General features: G+C 36.7%; 1 protein-coding gene across 2 annotated transcripts in view; it reads left to right on the top strand.

The window, feature by feature from the left end:
• The first annotated feature begins 1489 nt into the window (after positions 1–1489).
• The window catches only part of LOC121413810 (E3 ubiquitin-protein ligase SH3RF1-like), a 32087-nt gene continuing 17316 nt past the window's right edge, over positions 1490–16260 (top strand). For both annotated transcript variants that reach the window (XM_041606782.1, XM_041606778.1), the window contains exons 1-2: positions 1490–1584; positions 6287–6810. In XM_041606782.1, coding sequence (XP_041462716.1) covers positions 6451–6810 — 360 coding nt within the window. In that variant the 5' untranslated portion in view covers positions 1490–1584; positions 6287–6450. The remainder of the gene's footprint in view (positions 1585–6286; positions 6811–16260) is intronic.

Below are 16260 nucleotides of genomic sequence, written 5' to 3'. Positions count from 1 at the left end.
TCGACCCCCCCCCATGACTGCTTAACCCTATGAAGCTTGAAGAGGAATTCAGTAGGGGAGGAGAAGAGTAGTGTAATTATGTGCTTTGACGCGGGGTTATATTGAGTTTTGAATTTTTGGTGTGATTATGAGAGCAGATTCTTGTGTCTGTGTGTGTATTGAATTTTGTTAGACGTGTATCAATCAGATATATAATTATTTTCATCTGGGGCCGAACTATACAGTTATACCTAGTCAATCACATTTTTTACATTATATAACTTTAATATCATATGATTTCGGTATCTGATAATAACCGATTTGATTTGATTTGATTTATTGTGTTCTTCTGCATCCATAACATTCGTATAATACATTTTTCATAACATAATAAAACATAATAATTATGTTAGCATTTTTGGCATGAATCATAAATAAAGAGTACTAAAAAGATAATTCCAGACAAAAATGATTAACTATATGATATTCACAATTTGCAGTAGGATTGTCATCATAGGCAGATTGCTTGAAAAAAAATGACAATCCCATACTTATACTAACTGAATTAATTAATACATTTATAAAGCAGAATGGGCATATATTTTCAAATACGAAACATGAATTCATGCAATCTTATATAGTATGAAGATGAAGGTGATAAAGCTGAGGGTGACGGTGATAATTATGATTATGATGATGATGATGATGATGGTGGTGGTGGCCGAACGACGGGACGACAAGTCGTACAGCAGTTTTTTTTTTCATTTTCATTCAATACATTTATATGTAGCTGGTATACAAAAAAATGTTAAAACTAGTCTAGTTAAAACGGCTGTTTTCGACTCGCCGTACGGCCGCCGTAAGGGGGAAAAATGACTGCGCCGTCACGGTGAACGTCACCATCCGAAAGACGTGATCCACTAACCAGGGCGCGAACCTCTGCATCAGTTTGTACCTTCAAAAACCAAAACATAGCTTGGATTACAGGCACACGCCACAATGATGCCCCTCTAGCTTATTCCAAGTATATATCAATTCTTTAAATATCCTCTTTTTAGTGATCGGACTGAAGTTTCGTATAGATGAGGTGCCGTCCGGGCCGAGTGGTCTAAGGCGCCTGGCTATACATGGAAATTAAGTCCGGGGTTCGATCCCCGGCTGCGGCCCCTATGCCCGTGAGCAAAGCATTTAATCTACAATGCTCTTTTATATTGCTTTCAAATAAATGGAAATGCTATATGCATTATTGGTAACTAGGTGTGCACTTGTTTTAAAAAAAAAGTATAGGGCCTAAGAATAGGGGAAAAACCCGTGGCTACGATGAGAAAAACTATTCAATGATATTAAACGATTTGTATTTTTCAAAATTGAAATAGAATTTTTCTGAATTTGTATCACACGATAGGCCTAACATTACATGGAATTGAAAGGCACGATGTGCTGGCAGTTCTATGCTGCTCGTATACGTCACAACTAAAAAAAACTTCGTCGCAAGAATTCTTGGCTTTTTAGTTAAAATTTCTGCGAGCTGCATGTACGTTGAAGATACCATAGTGTATTAATGGACGCCATCAAGCAGCGACAAAACCCCTCTCGATGTTACACGTAAGTCGACAGAAATTGGGCTTGATCTTGTTTGTTACTTGATTTTTACTTGATTTTTGTGGAGTTTTTATTTAATTTTGTGTGTGTTTATTTGAATTTGAAAGAATTACAGGGTCTAAAACGATATAAAGAGTTGTATTGATTATGACGATGAGAGAGTGTTGAATGAACCATTTGGTGGGCTTGCAGGGCAGGGATCCTTTGAATGTACGGTAGGCGTGTGCAATTTCTTATGCACACAAGTGAATAAGTCAATATCACGTTTCCATGTTGAACTTGTAGGAGCCTCGACCGAATAACAAATGAATTCACTGATAACTCTTTCATATTAATTTTGTTCCTCTAGAATTAAATAGTAATTTGTATTTGGAATCTTATTCAGCTCAACAGCCACCCAAATGAATGAGCAAACATGATGTAAAATCATGTATTGTCAAGTATTTCTTATCAATATCATGTTTATCTTCACTCAGTAGAGTAGAGGCGCACGGCCAATAATGATATGGGAGACTCCAATATGGGAGATAATCTTAATATATAAGAACAAAAGAAACAACACCAACAAAAGCGTAATTTTTCCACCCAAAATTTTGTCTCACTGAGGTCAGAAGCCCATTTGTTTTGTGAGCAAGACTTCCATGCCCCTACAGAAATTTCCAAGCTTGCGAGAAGCGTGCGACTAGCTTGCGCAAGCTTGCGGCATGCTAGTAACTAGTAACTAGCATGCGGTGAGCTTAATAAGCGTGTGATATGCGTGCAGAGTAATAGTTAAGCGATCCTTTAGCGAGCAGGGACTGTTCGCTAGCATGCACTCGCTTATTAAGCGAGTGCCCTGCTAGTCGCATGCTAGTTACTAGCAAGCGGCACGCTTAAATTTCGGTAGGGGTGATATGACCCCTCCACGAAAATTGAAAAAAAATATGGAGAACTCGAGAAGGTTTATCAAGAATTATCTAACATATATCTAAGAGATTTAAGAAAGAAAAGTTGGATACATACCAAAATATGGCTTTATTCCGTCAAAAATTCGAGTGTGTGTAATTCCCAATGGCATCGGTTTATTTAGTCAAGAAAAATTTAAACCCAATACTCTTGGAGAGTAGACTAGTCATAATATCGGTTGATAACCGTTATGAAACCAGTAGCCTTCAACAATTCCTGCTAGCTCAGTGTGTAAGGCGACAGACTGGAGATGCTTCGTTCTGCAGCGAGAGGTTTGAATCCCACCAGAAGTAAGAAGAAAAAAAAAAGAAGAAAAAAGAGAAAGGAAGAAGGGAGTTTTGGCGAAGTATTTTTTGAAATTAGTGGAGGGGACATACTTTACTTAATACTTTACTTTAAGTCCTCGATGCTGTAGGCTTGAGTTGAGTGCCTGTTCATCGATCGGAGTATCTCCTCTGGTGGTAGTACAGTATCCATTGTATTAAAACAAAATATATATACCGGTACTTAAGACGAGAAAGGACTGACAGAAGTGTGTACATGTATGCTAGAAACCGTGGAAAAACAAAGACAATACTGCCTACACTGGCTTATAGAGCAAATCATAATTCCTTGACCAGTGCCTATCTAGACGAATTTTGAAGGAGTTGACTGAAGAGGCTGAAATAACACTGTCAGGAAGACTATTCCACACATCTACAACCCTGTTACTGAAAAAGTACTTTCTAATATCAAGCCTAGAAAATTTCTTCTCCAACTTCAACCTATGACCTCTAGACCTCCTCTGTGACTTAGTGAAAGGGTTGTGTTGTGTGTAATATATTCCAGTCATGTACTTGTAGACATCAATCATGTCACCTCTCCTTCGCCTATGAGCAAGACTCGGTAATTTTAGTTTCATGAGACGTTCCATATAAGACAGATTTCTAAAACCTGGAATCATTTTTGTGGCTCGCCTCTGTACACTTTCTAACTTTCTTTGTTCACTCAATTTATATGGTGACCATGCAGCTTGTCCATACTCTAATAGGGGTCTGATAAGACCTTTAAACAAATATGACATTGTAACTGCATCCAGATGAACAAAAGATCTTCTAATGATTCCTAGGACTCTGTTTCCCTTTAATGCTGCTTGTGACACTTGGTCTTTAAAAGACAGCTTTGAGTCAATTAATATCCCTAGGTCTTTTTCAGCTTGTACCTCCTTAAGAGTAATTAGATTAGACTCTCCTTTCATGTAATACTGGGTCTGCTCTTCTGTACTGTTTTTTCCTAGCTTTAAGACGGTGCATTTATCCGGATGGAATCGTAGCTGCCATTTTTTAGCCCATTCTTCTAAAAGGGAGATATCTTTTTGGAGTTGTTTGACACCGACAGCACTATCAGAACGTACATACATCTTTGTATCATCCGCAAACATTACAATATTAGACTTAACAACACTTGGCAGATCATTTACAAAAACCAAAAAGAGGGTCGGACCCAACACACTACCTTGCGGTACGCCGCTCAGTACTTCTCCCCAAGATGACGATTTTCCACCAACAACTACACGCTGCCGTCTTCCCGTTAAAAAAGACATAAGCCATTCATGGAGTTTACCACAGATACCAAAGGATTTCAACTTAAGGAAGTCTTACCGTTTTGTGTGTGGATGACAACAAAAATCCTTATCAAAACAAAAGTAGATGGTGAATTTTTAAATTAGCCAGTGAAAAGGGGTAAATTTTCATGAGGAATCTGCTTATCACATTTTTATTTGCCGCCAAGGTAATCCTTTTGAAGCAAATGTTAACAAAGGAAATTGATCTCCCAAACTGGAGACTGTCTCTGAAATTGGATACCCAAATTCTTTACAGAAGTCTCTGATATTGGAGATAATCTCTCTCATGGGAGACAGTCTCCCATATTGGCCATGCGCCTCTACTGATCTTTAAGTTTGAGTTCGACTTTGTCTTTATTTTAATTCTTTCATTTTTTATTTTTCTTTGGAACTCTATAGTCTTAACGTTATAATTCTTAATTCTTTCATTTTCTCTTGTACTATAGTTGTAAGGTCTAAGGGCATACCCAGTTGTGTGTCGGGAAAATCAATTTTAAACAGCCATTTGGAAAATGTGAAGGAAATTTCCAGCAATATTTGCCTATTTGGTATAGGGCCTAAACTGTTTAATATTAGCACAGAGAAAAAATAAAACTGAAGAAGATTTAGATCTACAACTACCGGGTATTGCAATTTGCATTCATATTTTTGTGGAGAACTTATCCAAATTAAGCCAAAAAGAAGGCTTCAAAATTTGATTGTGTCTGGGCACCCCACCCCCATCCTAATCAAATATTATATTTCTTTGTCTAAAGATCTTATTCCTTCTTTCATATTCTCTTCATTTTGTTATTTTGATAATTTCTTTCATCTTTTCTTCTTTCATATCATGCATTTCTTTTTAAAATTTTTCTTTCAATATCCTCTATCAATTGGAATTTATTCATTTATTTTTTGTCTTCTCGTCTAGACTCAAATATTATGTAATTCTTTTTTTTCCTCCATTTTCTTTTCTATGATTTCTCATGTATTGTATTTTTTCTTCTTATTTTTTGTCATATCGTTTGAATTTTTCCTTTTGTCATCTATTTCCCATTGCGGCAAGAAAGCGCTTCACCAAGATGACTTCTGTTTTCTACCTGTGACTGTTTAGATAAATCTACTCTCAAACAGTGGATCACATGGTTTATTTTCATTTGGTCCAATGCCCAATCGTCCAATTGCCAACTGCATGTAGTATCATTTGGTCTTCTATCAGTTCGTCCAATATCCACATGGTCTAATTGCCATTTCTTCCACTCACCATGTCGTTTCCTAACCAGTTGGTCTAATAGCCGTTTAGTCCATATACCTTTTGGTCTAATTAGACTAAGTGTTAATTGGGCAAAATGAATGAAAATGAAACGAATATTAGACCAACTGGTTATGAGACAAAATGGTCATAGACGAACTGGTGATTAGACAAAGTTATGATTGGATCAAATAGTTATTGGACTAAACGGTTGTAAGACGAAATGTTGATGGACAGAATGGCATTTATTTAGACTAAATGAAAGTAGACCATATGGTGTGTGGATGAGTTGGCAGTGGACTAATTGGCAATTTACTGATTACGTAGCATGACACCGGAGGTTGTGCTGTGTCATGCTCGACAGTCTAGCATGATTTTCACCTCAGACTAGGGGAAAAAATTACATGGGGGCTTGCCGCAGTTTCACCCCAAAAATGCAACAACAACAAAAAAGAAAAAACCTGGAAACCCCAAAAGAGCCATGGAAAATCTCCATTCATTGCAATGTTAAAGCTCATCCAATTTTGCAGATTCAAGCAGTAAGTTGTGAAGAGTAGCCCCCGAAAATAGAACAATATTTTTTGCCTTCTTCAGACTTACCACAGATTCATGCTTTGTCCTTTTGTGCTGAGTGTTTAGATCTAACCTTTGACAAAGGACGACCTGAGCTATTCTAGGTCACTCCAGATTTTTGGTAGATCTAGATACAAGGTAGAAGAAGACCCGTGTAATGGCTGTGTTATGGACGCATTTGGAGAACAGTTCAGTTGGAGAATAGTAGTTCTTAAATATTTTCAATTTTCCATGTGGCAATGAATTTTCTGTAATCTGTAATTGTATTATAATGATTTTCATAGTGGTAATAATTTCCAACATGATATTGGAGATACATGTTTATCATTCTTCATAATTCTTTGTTGTCACAGGTGAAAGCTGCGTGTAAACCTATTTTCATCCAGAGTCACGTATCGGCATGCCTGTGGAATGATGTAGCGTGCTACGGACAATAAGCCATGGAAGGATCCTGACTTTGGTCACATGGATACATTTTATTTCCAATCAAACTAACGTGATGAGGCTACAGAGATAAATGAATGGTCCATTCAAAATGGATGAACAATCAATATTTGACATCCTCGAGTGCTCTGTATGCCTAGAGCGTTTGGACGCGACCAGTCGAGTCTTGCCATGTCAGCATACTTTCTGCATGCGATGTCTTCAGCAGATCCTCAACACCCGAGGTGAGCTACGCTGCCCGGAATGTCGAGACCTTGCTCCGCAACAGAGGGTGACCGACCTGCCCACCAATATTCTCCTTGTGAGGTTGCTTGATGGAATGAAGAGGCCTGCTCCAGCATCTCCTTCAACTGGATCGAGTTCTGGAGGAGGCCTGTCGAAGACCAGTGACCAGGCAGATACAACTTCTTCAAGTAGGAGTGGTGTTTCTAAGGTAAGTGTACTAACTTTGATTTACTTGGAGTTTCCCTTTGAATGTGTAATTCATTGTCATGGGGCATTGGCATTCATGCGGAGTTTGACACCGTTTTAAGCATCACACATGGTCAAACCATGGTAGATCAAGATTTCTGAATAGGCTAGTGCTCAGACGTTATGTAATGCCACTGGAAAATTCATTATGGTTTAAAGTCATTGTCCTGTATTCCGAAGTTGGGTTTAATTTGTACTCTGGTCTAAAGTTGAGGGTTAACTATGGACAGCCAATTGTGGCATAAACCTCTCAGTACATGTAGGTGTTCAATGTATCAGTTCATTCGTAACTGTCCTGAAAGGATAAATAAAATAGTTGTCAGATTCTTCACCATTAAAGAATTAGGAACGAGCACAGAAAAGATAAGCATACAAAGTTAACAAAATTTTGACATGTTTGGGTTCCCACTATTTTAACATAGTCAGACTGTGGTCTTACAGGGATGCCAGTTTTCTGGCTATAGCTGGAATTCTGGCTTTCCATTTTTTTTTATCATACAATGTAAATTCCGGCATTGTCGATAATTGTCCGTTGTTTCTTTTGATCCCACCGCCGATTAGCCAGAAAATATAATAGACAATATAAAACAACAACAAAAAAGTAAAGCAAGGAAATCATGAGACAGCCAAAACAAAAATTAGACTCCTCCATGGGAGTTTCTTGTAGTGTCTTAATCGCCTGTTATATTCATAGTACGTTACATTCATATTATGTTATGTGTACATACTCCAACGACTGAAATGGAAACTAGTCTATCGCATGCGATTTTCTTTGAGAGCGTGAGAGATCTAGATGAAGCCAAACAAACTTGTTAGTTTGTGACATTACAATTGACACTTCGGAGCCCTTACACTTAGATATTATTTAGGACATTTATCTCGTGAGTGTGCAACTTTAGCGACCTTTTATTTTTTAGCCTGATCAAAACGCACCCACAGCCATGGTCGTCGATGGACCTAAATTGATTTACAAGGGGTACTTTGGACTGAAAAAAAATTATATCTAAATAAATATTAAAGTAAAATTCACCAAGCAAAAGATGAAAATTTCATCAAAATGATATCTGATAACAAAGTTTCTGAATTTTAAAATTATTATTATTATTACTACTTGTTATTTGTACTTCGCTTTTCCCATTAGGCCCAAAGCGCTTACAATGAGTGAATTAATTAAATGTAATATTTTAAAAACTACAAAGTACGAAAGATTAGTTTTTATTGACTTTCTGATTTTTGTTTTAATTACTGTAGTCTTATGCATGGTCATGAATATGCAATAGTCGGGCTGATGTTGTCATGCTCTGACTTTTCTTTTAAAGAGATTCCGCAGTTTTTGTTTTTATTTTCTTGTTTTGTTTAAATAAGTGTGTATTTTCATGATAATTCTTAGCAACTTCTCAATGGTCCTTCCATTATTCTTGTATTGTTCTTAATTTGCTATACTGTTTTTAGTCAACATTTCTTGATATGTACATGTATACTGTACATGTATACTGTATTTGTGAAAGTGGTAAATAAAATTTCGAATTCAATGTTACGTGTAATTATTTAATACTTCATTCTTCCTTTAATAACCCCGAAAGGACTGGGGGGGCAAGATGCCCCCCCCCCTTTGACGCTTCGTGCGATATTTCCAAAACACAGAAAGTTAGCGCTGCAAAATTTGATAACTTCTTCCTTTGAAGTCTCGCGCAACTTTTGAGACCAAATTTGTGACAAACGGGTATACCATCACAACGTCACATGATTTTTTATGAGGCAATGTCATGCCGAAAATGGCTTATTTTTATACTTTGTGTACAAAGTCTTTGGGAGATGAAATTCATGAAATGTTGATTATTTTTCATTCTAATCAGTCTGCTTAATATAGGTTTTAATTTAGTTGTAAATGGTTTGTAATAAATTCCATTGAAAAAGAAAGAAAAAACAGAAGATGAAAAACAAAGAAATACATAAGAAATTCTAAAACAAAGAAACTTACATATAAAAAAAACATTGGCTTTCGCAATTTTTCTTTGTAGAAACCTTTGAATTAGATTACAAAGATGACATCTGCAAAAAAGAAGAATATTTGAAGTGAAATAGGGTGATGAATATGCAAATAAAGTTTTTCAGGAATAAAGTTGCATATTTTATAAATTAAAAAATAATTATTTTAAGAATTCTTTTCATACTAGCTTGTAGTTTATGTGGTAATGGATGTGCGTGCCAATTTTTTTTGCGCGATTGCGTGAACGGCGGTCGAGATGAAGAGGGGTTCATCATGCCCCCAGTCCTCGTTACATCTCAAATAGCCCAGTCCTTTTACGGTTAATAGAACTTGTAGTGCAATGAAATCTCTAGTTACAAATTAAATCAGCAATCTTACTTTAATAACAAACAAAAAAGGTGTAGCAATCTTTAAATATTTATTGTCTTTAAATATCTTTAAATATTTAGTCCAATTTAGCAATCTTTAAATATTTAGTCCAATTTTTTTCATAGTTGGAGGACAACATTTGACTAAATATGATTCATGTGATAAAATTCAAAACAATCAAGTCAGGATATGACATCATGAGCTTGCTCATTGCATAGTCATGAAGACATGCATAGAACTGTTTTACAATCACCAATTATTAAAAAATAATGCAAAATTTTAGAATGTCTTGACTTTTTATTCCTTTTCTGAGTTTGATGAAAGTTTTGCCGTTTTGATTTTGGGAGTTCCCTAGGCTTTTTAAGCCAGTTTCCACAAGTTTGGTTTTCCTTGAATTAAAATTTCTGACTGAAACATGATTTACAGGATTAAAAGGAACCTGTTCATAAATCATGTCACCCGATTATAAAGACCACTTTTCTTGCTGTCCTATGATGGTCTTTTTAAGGGTTTGACTGCATACATGTAGTAATTTCATAATGCCAGAGGACAAATATTTGTCAAACTTGCATGAAGTTTGGGTCCATTGTAAATGATTGTAGCATGAAGATTGAAGCAGAGAATATGAAATGATTGATTCAAGCATGTTACAAAATAAACATTGAAAATAAAGGGAAAAAAGTGGTGGAAATTGGTATTGTTTGGAGACTGTAAGGGTTCATGCTGTTTTCAAAATACATACATCATACCTGCCTACATAAACATGCTGATACATGTATATGATTGTATTAATACATGAAGATGATATCTCGTGCATGGGGATTGATTGGTTAAATGGATTTTTACATTTTTAGATCAAGTTGATTGGATAATTGAAGTGAAATTGAAACAAGGAAATTACTTAAGATCACAGTCAGATAAAGAATGAATTCCTGACATTTTTAGGTATTGTAACTAGGTTCCACATTAATTACTTGATAAATCTACACTGTCTGTATGAAAGAAATCAAAAGTTTTCAATTTAAAACTTCCATGTCAAATTTTGCATGACTCAGAGTTTCAAACAGATTTCAGTAGTTATGAATTATAATTTTCTCCTATTAGAAGCCTCTTTATTTATTTATCTATTGTCCATGGTGGACTGCATTTGCATATTAAAATTCAAATTGAATTCCAGTTCATCGTGATTTAGCCATGAACCACAATAGCCTAGTGGTTAAGTCACTGCCCGGAAAGCAGTAGATGGCAGGTTCGAATCCCGCTGGTTCCAATTCTTTCTGACTTGTGATTTTCATTACAGATAGAGCATGCGATCTTAAACACGTAGGAGTAATGCCGAAAATTTGTTTACAAATTACATGTACAACTTCCTAAGTATCAAAAGCCTCTTTATTTACTAGATTTCAGTGGTCTCACTCTTAAGAGATTTGGTTTGCATAAACATGTAACCAGATCTAAGTACAATAGAGAAACATTGAAAATATTCACATTATTGTAATAATTTTGTACCATTACCTGAGCTCTAGCATGTTTTTTAAAGAGCTGCAAAGTAAAGTCTGATATTCAGTATGAGACTTGAGAGTGAAGATGAGAATACTGATGGTTTCATTCATGCAAACAACATAAAGTTTTATTGACTTGTCATATGGTATTTCTTTGAAAATACTTATTTCCTCACCAAAATACTGATTTTCAGCTTTTGAAATAGTGGATGTTGTTGTTCAAGGTTGGCAGCTCTGCATAGAAATTGTGTCAGACAGACGGAAGCTAATTCTTTGTGCCGTGACCCACGTTGGCTTTTCAAATAAAAATTGCTACAGGATTTGTGGAAATTCGAACCGAGCCAGTCAAAACAGCACAGACTGGAAGTGGAAACTTCTTTTGGATCTCATTATTATGGTGGTATACATGTACATTGTACATGTACTTTCACACCATGTAAGAACTCATGGGCATGTGCTAGTACGATAAAAAGTCTACTTTAAAAACTCTCCAGTTATCTGCAATTATGGGATAAAAAAAATAGGTGATATTTCAGAATCCCGTTATTGCATATTAAATTTACCTGAGCATTTACATGTATCTGATATCATGACGTGACAGTGCTAGACAAAGGCCTATTGAGCTGAATCTGTACAAGTCTATTATATGTTAACCAGTTTGATATACATGTATATCCAACATTAGCATAATTGTCGAAAAATTTAAGAAAAAAAAGTGGGATAGTGTACGAATTGGATCTTTTTTATTTGGGAGGCAGTATCATTCATTGTTTTAATTCTTAGTTTGAAATGAGTACGATGAGTTTCTATTGCCCGAATGTCATCAAAGGCAGTGAAACACTTCTAATAATAGGCCCTACTCTGCGCAGCCTTCAGTGTTTCAAGAGAAAAGGAGGTCAGTTGAAAACAAAGCAACTGGACAGTGTGAGGCTGGGAATAGGTTTAGAAATATAATCCTCCTCTTCACCGTGGGATGACAGGGTCTTCGGCCAAATTAAGATTCAGTTCATAAGCCTCCAGAGGAGAGAACCCTGTATACTGTTACACAGTTTTGTGGCTAGATCAGAAAACCAATATGGCACTCATTACGTCTCTAATTGGAATTTATCAGTGTTGTTCTTTTTTTAATTTTGGAGAAAAAAAAATCTCAGAAACTGCTGGAGGAAAGGTACATGTATGTATTTGGAGCAGTGAGACATCAGTCAAATTTTCTAATCATGACTCTTGTCAGTGAATCTATCATGATAAAGCAAAAAAAAAAAATGTTAATAATCCATGGGTTTTAATGAAGTTTGATTGATTGATTTTATTTGGCAAGTCACCATAACATGTATACAGTACATGTAGCATTAAAAACAACAGGCTTGCACAGGATGACCCATGAAAGCTTATATTTCCAGCATACATGTACTTTATGTTGTTGTTTTAGCTTAGTATATGGCACGTATCATTCTGTCGTGAATATTTGCACCCTTCAATTCAATAATGGTCTTGTTCCAATTTCCAAATAACTTTATTTCAGGATTTTTTGTTTTCTCAGAAATTGCCTTGAAAAAGAAGTATTTGGGGACACTGACAAATTAGTTGAATTTTTTATGACTCTATCTATTTTTAGAATTGGTTGAGATAATAGAAGGAATAAAAAAAGGTTTATTTAAGGGTTGGTATAGAGCAAGCAATATATTTAAAAAGACATTGATTGGTGTTCATGTAGTCTTCAGGCACAGATCCCTTGGTTTTTGCAATTTGCATAATGCTTGATACAGTGTCTGAAATAGTGAGGGGGCTTGGGACGAATGGTGGACTGTGGGGTTCCTGTAAACACGGCGGGATGGTACACTATTCTTTAAGATTAAGCCTTATAAAGAAAAGGAGAATTCCAATTTGATGAAACTATGAAAGATAATACAATTTAACAGTAATATTGCTCTTGAATGATAGCTTTAAAACAAATTCTACTCCGCTTCAGTATTCTTTAAGAACAAGCCTTCAGAAAATGTGAATTCAAATCTGATGAAATATAACATAATTTATCAGTAAACAGATGCTTATTTTTCATCATGAGTAGCATACATTGTAGTTTTGTGAATTACCGTTTGCTGTAAAGTGTAGCTGGGATTGTTGGGTCTTTTCCTCTTCATGTGTGCATGTACTACATGAATTGACAATATCATGCACAGCATTGCCTTAACATATGAATAACCCACTCTCATCTTCATAATTCTTTTGCGATCTTGATGCCTCCAACTGAATATGACATCATCGTTAGATTATTATGCAGCACACTCTCCGCTTGACCTGGATAAAGTTGCCGCTGGAGATACAGTATATAATTTATTGCATACAGTATTATGAGGCATGGGAGGCAATTGACATTTTTGGAATGACAAAACTGACCAGTTGCAGGACCCTAATAGCAGTTTATCTTTATTGCAGTCCTAATCAAATTCTTAGATAGAGCCTCCGGAGGGGCATGTTTCATTTAACCCTGGAAAGAAAGCAAAGGTTTGCGCTGTGATATGCAATGAGGCAAATGTATTGATGGGACCAGGGAGTTGGGACTTGGGAGAGATATCGTTCACAAATTTGGACTGAAAAAGTGAAGCAAGCAAGTTGAAAAATCAATAATAAAATTAATGATTATTGTTATGATAAATAAAGTGATGGGACTGAGTTGGGAGCACTGTGGGGGGGGGGGAGTTTGTGAGAGAATACATAGAAAGCAAGCTGGAAAATATCAAACGTAATAAATAATTTTATGATAAAGTTTGGGTCTAATACCCTTTTTAGACAGGCTAAAATTTCCTTAACCCCGTACTATTGGTGGGGCTAAATGGCAATTTAGCCCCACCTATAGTACGGGGTTAAGCTTAGCCCACTTTCGTTTTACACAGCGTTTTTGCAAAGTGGGCTAACCCCACCTATAGTACGGGATTATTTGGCCCTGCAAAAAAGCAGGGTTATCCCACCAATTGCGGTGCTAAGAGCAATAGTACGGGGTTAAGATCGCATGTGTAAAACGAAAGTGGGCTAAGCGCTCCCATTCATGCCCCGCAACAGAGCCGGCCCTGTTGTCCAATCAGAGGTAAGTATAATGAATATTCATGAACAGCGATCACGACAATTCCGAGTGAAGTACCGGTACTTGTACTACGAATCGAATGCACGATCGACAAATGTATTTAAAGCGCGCGCAATTTTGGATATGACCCGATTGACCCCTCAGTGCGCTTCGTGAATATTCACGAGCTACCAATAGTCCAGGGTTAGCTAGTTTCGTGTGTAAAAAGCAAGCATTCCTTATCCGGGGTTAGCAAAAACAATTTGTGAAAAGGAAAATAAATAGTACGGGGTTAAGGATAGTACGGGGTTAGCGATAGTCCGGGGTTAAGAAAATCCTGTGTAAAAATAAGGGGACAGATATTAACTTAAAAAAAGGGAAAGTCAGTCTATTAAATGCTGACACATACAATACAATGGTTTAATTGAAGCTAAATTGACATTTGAAGCAAAAACTACCCCACTGGTCAGTGGTAATTTGGGGCTTTTTACTTGAATTCTTTATGACAGATTATCCCGGGAGGGGGGGAGTCAAATACCGGTATTGTATATTGCTGTACACATGCGTGACCAGGGTATTTCCAAACAGTTTTTCGTCGGCTTTATTTACACCTTTTGGCCTTTATAAAACCATATATATCCGTAATTCCGAAACTGCGTTATTCCGAAGGTTCGTTAATCCGAAAACAAAATGAGGTTCGTTGTTCCTAAGGTTGGTTAAACTGAAAACTAAATGAGGTACGTTGTTCTGAAGGTTCGTTTATCCGAAAGCAAAATGAGGTTCGTTGTTCCTAAGGTTCGTTAAACTGAAAACTAAATGAGGTACGTTGTTCTGAAGGTTTGTTTATCCGAAAGCAAAATGAGGTTCGTTGTTCATTTCGTTTTCGGACTAACGAACCTTCGGAATTACGAACCTCATTTCCTTTTCGGACTAACGAACCTTCGGAATTAGGACTCTCATTTCCTTTTCGGATTATCGAACCTTCGGAGTTACGCCACAAATGTTCGGATTAACGGACCCCTTTTCGTTTTCGTATTAACGAACATCGAGGTATAGGCAATGTACGTGTTTCGGAATTACGAACCTTCGGAATAAAGAACCTTCGCAATTACGAGCCTTCGGAATCACGAAGTGTAACCCTATAAAACAAGTTATAGCCAAAATATGACCTCTGGCCAGCTTGGGGGAAAAAACATACCCTAAACACATTTGGCTAGTCTCTATTAAAAGAAAAAGCTTTGGGGAAAAAAACATACCCTAAATACATTTGAAGCCTGCGATTGACTATTGACCAGTCTTTCAAAACCACCTTTTTTCTTGAAAATCTGTGTTTTTGATACCCTAAAAGAGTCCACGCACGGACTGCGTCCAGAACTGAAAAAAAACATTTGACTGCCCCCCCCCGGGGGGGGGGGGCCACTTCCATTCACGAGTGGATACCATGCACGACCATGGGGTCTCGAAAAGCACCCTAAACACGTAATTTCCATATTCTGAAAATGCACCCCTTAACAAGTATTGGCGTGTGAAACCCTACCCTTAACAAGTGTTGGAAACAAAACGATACTCTTGGCAAATATTCCCTGAAATGAACCCCTAACCAAGTACAGGAATGTTTTATTGAACATTACGGGTCCTTCGGTCGTCGGTCGTTTAGTACGACCCCACCTTCTACACCTCGTGCAAATCGGACTCTAAACACGTAGTGTTGGGGCAAAAAGGACATCCTTTATAAAACATTTTGATTTTGTTTTATCATCCCCGCAAATTCGACCCTGAACACGTAATTTTCCTAGCAAAATAGATACCCTTTTTTCATTATTTTTGTGTTTTTGACACCTCACGTTACATACGTAACGTGCCCTATCGTGAAAAAGAGATCCTTTTTACGTGTTTTTTTGGTCGCGCATGGTATCCACTCGTCAAAGTAAGTGGCCCCCCGGGCTGCCCCCCCCCCCCCTCCCCTAGGCAGATTATAAAGGGAGTAGCACAATGTGTGGTAATGCAAACATGCTTTCTGAGTAAAGATGAGTAATCCAGATTCCTAATTGAGATGTAAGAAGATGCATGCCACAAGCCTGTTTACTGGAACTCATCTTAGTGATTCAGCACTTATTTCCAGAAATTTGAAGATCTTATCCATGTAGGAATGAATCCACTTTAGGTTGCTGATGATGAAGGGTGATTCATAATTTATGATATACATTATAATGATAATTGAACATTTATACATGTATTGCACATTGCATGTTGTTGTGCTAATGTTCAATGTATGAATTTTTTTTTTCTGTCCTTTTTTCGATTTTAGGGCTGTCCATAAGATTAAATCAATCATAACAAAGATAAGAATACATGTAGATGCACTGGTTAATTAAAGGGGGAATAAAGGGGGAAGATTGCTCTGTAATAATAGAGATTGCTCTGTAATATGGTCTGTAATACAGTATGTGACATGTCAACAGCTCTTCTTGTTTTTCCAGACCGCAAAGA

This window comes from Lytechinus variegatus, chromosome 1 (genome assembly GCF_018143015.1).
Source record: "Lytechinus variegatus isolate NC3 chromosome 1, Lvar_3.0, whole genome shotgun sequence".
NCBI classification, from domain to species: domain Eukaryota; kingdom Metazoa; phylum Echinodermata; class Echinoidea; order Temnopleuroida; family Toxopneustidae; genus Lytechinus; species Lytechinus variegatus.
Note: the sequence above shows the minus strand (reverse complement) of the source record. Positions and strands in the feature narration are given on the sequence as shown.